Raw genomic sequence first — 2,276 nt, 5'->3', positions numbered from 1 at the left:
CAATATATTTATTTGACAAAGTAAGATTTTTTATAAATGAATGAATGACTTGGAAAAAAATAAACCCCTTATTTATCTCCTAAAACATGCTTAATAACCATAAATATTGCTCATTATTTTTCACTGCTTAACTTTACAAATGGTGCCCATTATGTTCGACCTGGCTTTTTAATTGAAGACTAAGCAGAACGAGGGTCAGAGGTCACCTGCTGGAGCCGAATGGGTCAGCTGCTCTGGTCAGAACAGGACCACCCTTACGCTTTTGGGCCCGGTCTTACCTGTTCTGTTCTTTTCTGTCTACAGCTTTATTACTCTCAGAACTATCATCAGAAGATCCGACAGGACTGCGCAAACTTCATGAGAGCCAACAGGTGTGACTTTGAGCCGGTAAGTTCATCACTAATGGCTCTATCAGAACCGGGGAAGTCCTAATACAAACTTTATTTAATTTTGTATTATTTCTGATATGATATTGATGATATCACAGCTTTTAGTACTATACCGATATTAAAATTAATCCTTGGGAATTAATTTCGTCGTTAGGGAATGTAAGAAAAGCTTAGTTATTTTACTTGGAGAACAATAACAGTAACCACAGACCCATTTAAAACTGGACTGATTCTATCAGCATGCTTATATCAGACATTCTATTGTTGATTCAATTCCTTTTATTTTTTATAGAGCAAATATACAACATATGTCATCTCAAGGCACTTTATAGCAACAATTTTATCTGATCATCCAATCAGATTAAAGGTTCAAAGTGTTAATATCTATGGAAAACCAGCTGACTGCATCCAGTCATTGATTTTGCTGGATTCTCTCCATCTGGATGAGCATAGCGACAGTAAATATTTGCTTGCATTGTGCCATTAATCTTCTGCAATCCCTCACACCAAGCATGCAAGCAGCAATACTGGATAGGATAAAAAACACCTTTAAACAGGAAAAAAAGCATTCAGCAGAACCAGGCTCGTGTGAGCGGCTTACTGGGGGCCTAAAGGAGACAGAAGCAGACACTCAAAATAAACATGGTAGCACTGATCTATAACTACTTCCTATGTTAGGAAAGGTTATGGTAAACCAGCTCCACAGGTGGCTCTGTCTGGGAAAGAAACTGTTAAGCAGAATAGCTTTGACCCAGTTTACATGTCTAAGTATGAAAGAGAGCACATCCAATCAGTCACAGTAGAAGCTGCGTCCATAGATATGGTTAGGAGAGAAACTGGACTAAACACTGAATGAACACTATATGTTCTATAATTGAAGTTGTTGGAGGCAGCAGCTGAGCTGAATGGTGGCACAGCCAAACAGAACCAGACTAGATTTGAGTATATTATTTTTCAAAGTGTCAGATATTGATAACAAAACTGCTATTTTCAATGACTACTTATTTTTGTCCAGCTTTAACATCAGTATCGATATCGGTTATCGGCTACATGAGTTTTAAATATCGGTATATCGGATATCGGCCAAAGTCCCAATATCGTGCATCCCTAATATTTAGATGACCTGTGCGCTGATTTACAACGAGCGAAGCTGCTGAGCAAAGATGCATCATAGCAACAAGCACTCACTCACTGAAACATCAAATTGTTGATATGGTAGGGTGACCAGACGTCCTCTCTATCCCAGACATGTCCTTCTTTTCATACCTAAATGTCTGGGGGAATTTCAAAATCTTCCAGGATTTTGTTCGACTACAGTGCACCACGTAGTCGAAACAAACCTGGCATTCGAACCAAGCAGTCAGCTCCGGGGCAGTTCCGGGAACCTCGGCGCAGAGGGGGAGGTAGCCGGCGGGTGACGGCATACCATCACCGGGTCGGGTTCAGACGTTCCGTCCCCAGTTGGCTTCAGACCCGGACCAGGCTTGGAGCTGATGGCTCGGTTCGAGTGCCCAGTCCGGTCCAGTCTATGGCCCAGCAGCCCCTCAGGACAATGGCTTGTGCTTAATTTCATGGGCATTACGCTGCCGTGCGTTATGCATAAGTTGGGCCGTCGTTGGACATAAGTTCTGGACTCGTTATGAATATGCAATGTATACGCCCAAGATTGAAAAAAAACATAGAAAGTCCCCATATGCCAGCATTTTAGGAGATTCTAGCACGCCTGACATCTAAATCAGCAAGGTGTGACAGGGCCCTAAAACTGGTAATTGGTTCCACAGGAGAGGAGCCTGATAACTTAAAGATCTGCCTCCCATTCTAGTTTTAGAAATACTAGGAACCAGTGGCGGCTGGTGAAAAATATTTTTGGTGGGGCTGATATAGCCT

The 2,276-nt window shown here is 41.8% G+C and overlaps 1 protein-coding gene across 1 annotated transcript in view; it reads left to right on the top strand.

Moving 5' to 3' along the window:
• LOC107104881 (putative bifunctional UDP-N-acetylglucosamine transferase and deubiquitinase ALG13) overlaps positions 1-432 on the top strand; it is a 5,348-nt gene extending 4,916 nt beyond the window's left edge. The window contains exon 2 of the mRNA XM_015405000.1: positions 304-432. Coding sequence (XP_015260486.1) covers positions 304-432 — 129 coding nt within the window. The remainder of the gene's footprint in view (positions 1-303) is intronic.
• The last annotated feature ends 1,844 nt before the right edge of the window (positions 433-2,276 follow it).

The sequence above is a fragment of the Cyprinodon variegatus genome, unplaced genomic scaffold (assembly GCF_000732505.1).
Source record: "Cyprinodon variegatus isolate N-32 unplaced genomic scaffold, C_variegatus-1.0 Scaffold1935, whole genome shotgun sequence".
NCBI classification, from domain to species: Eukaryota; Metazoa; Chordata; class Actinopteri; order Cyprinodontiformes; family Cyprinodontidae; genus Cyprinodon; species Cyprinodon variegatus.
This window is presented reverse-complemented; position numbering and strand designations above follow the sequence as displayed.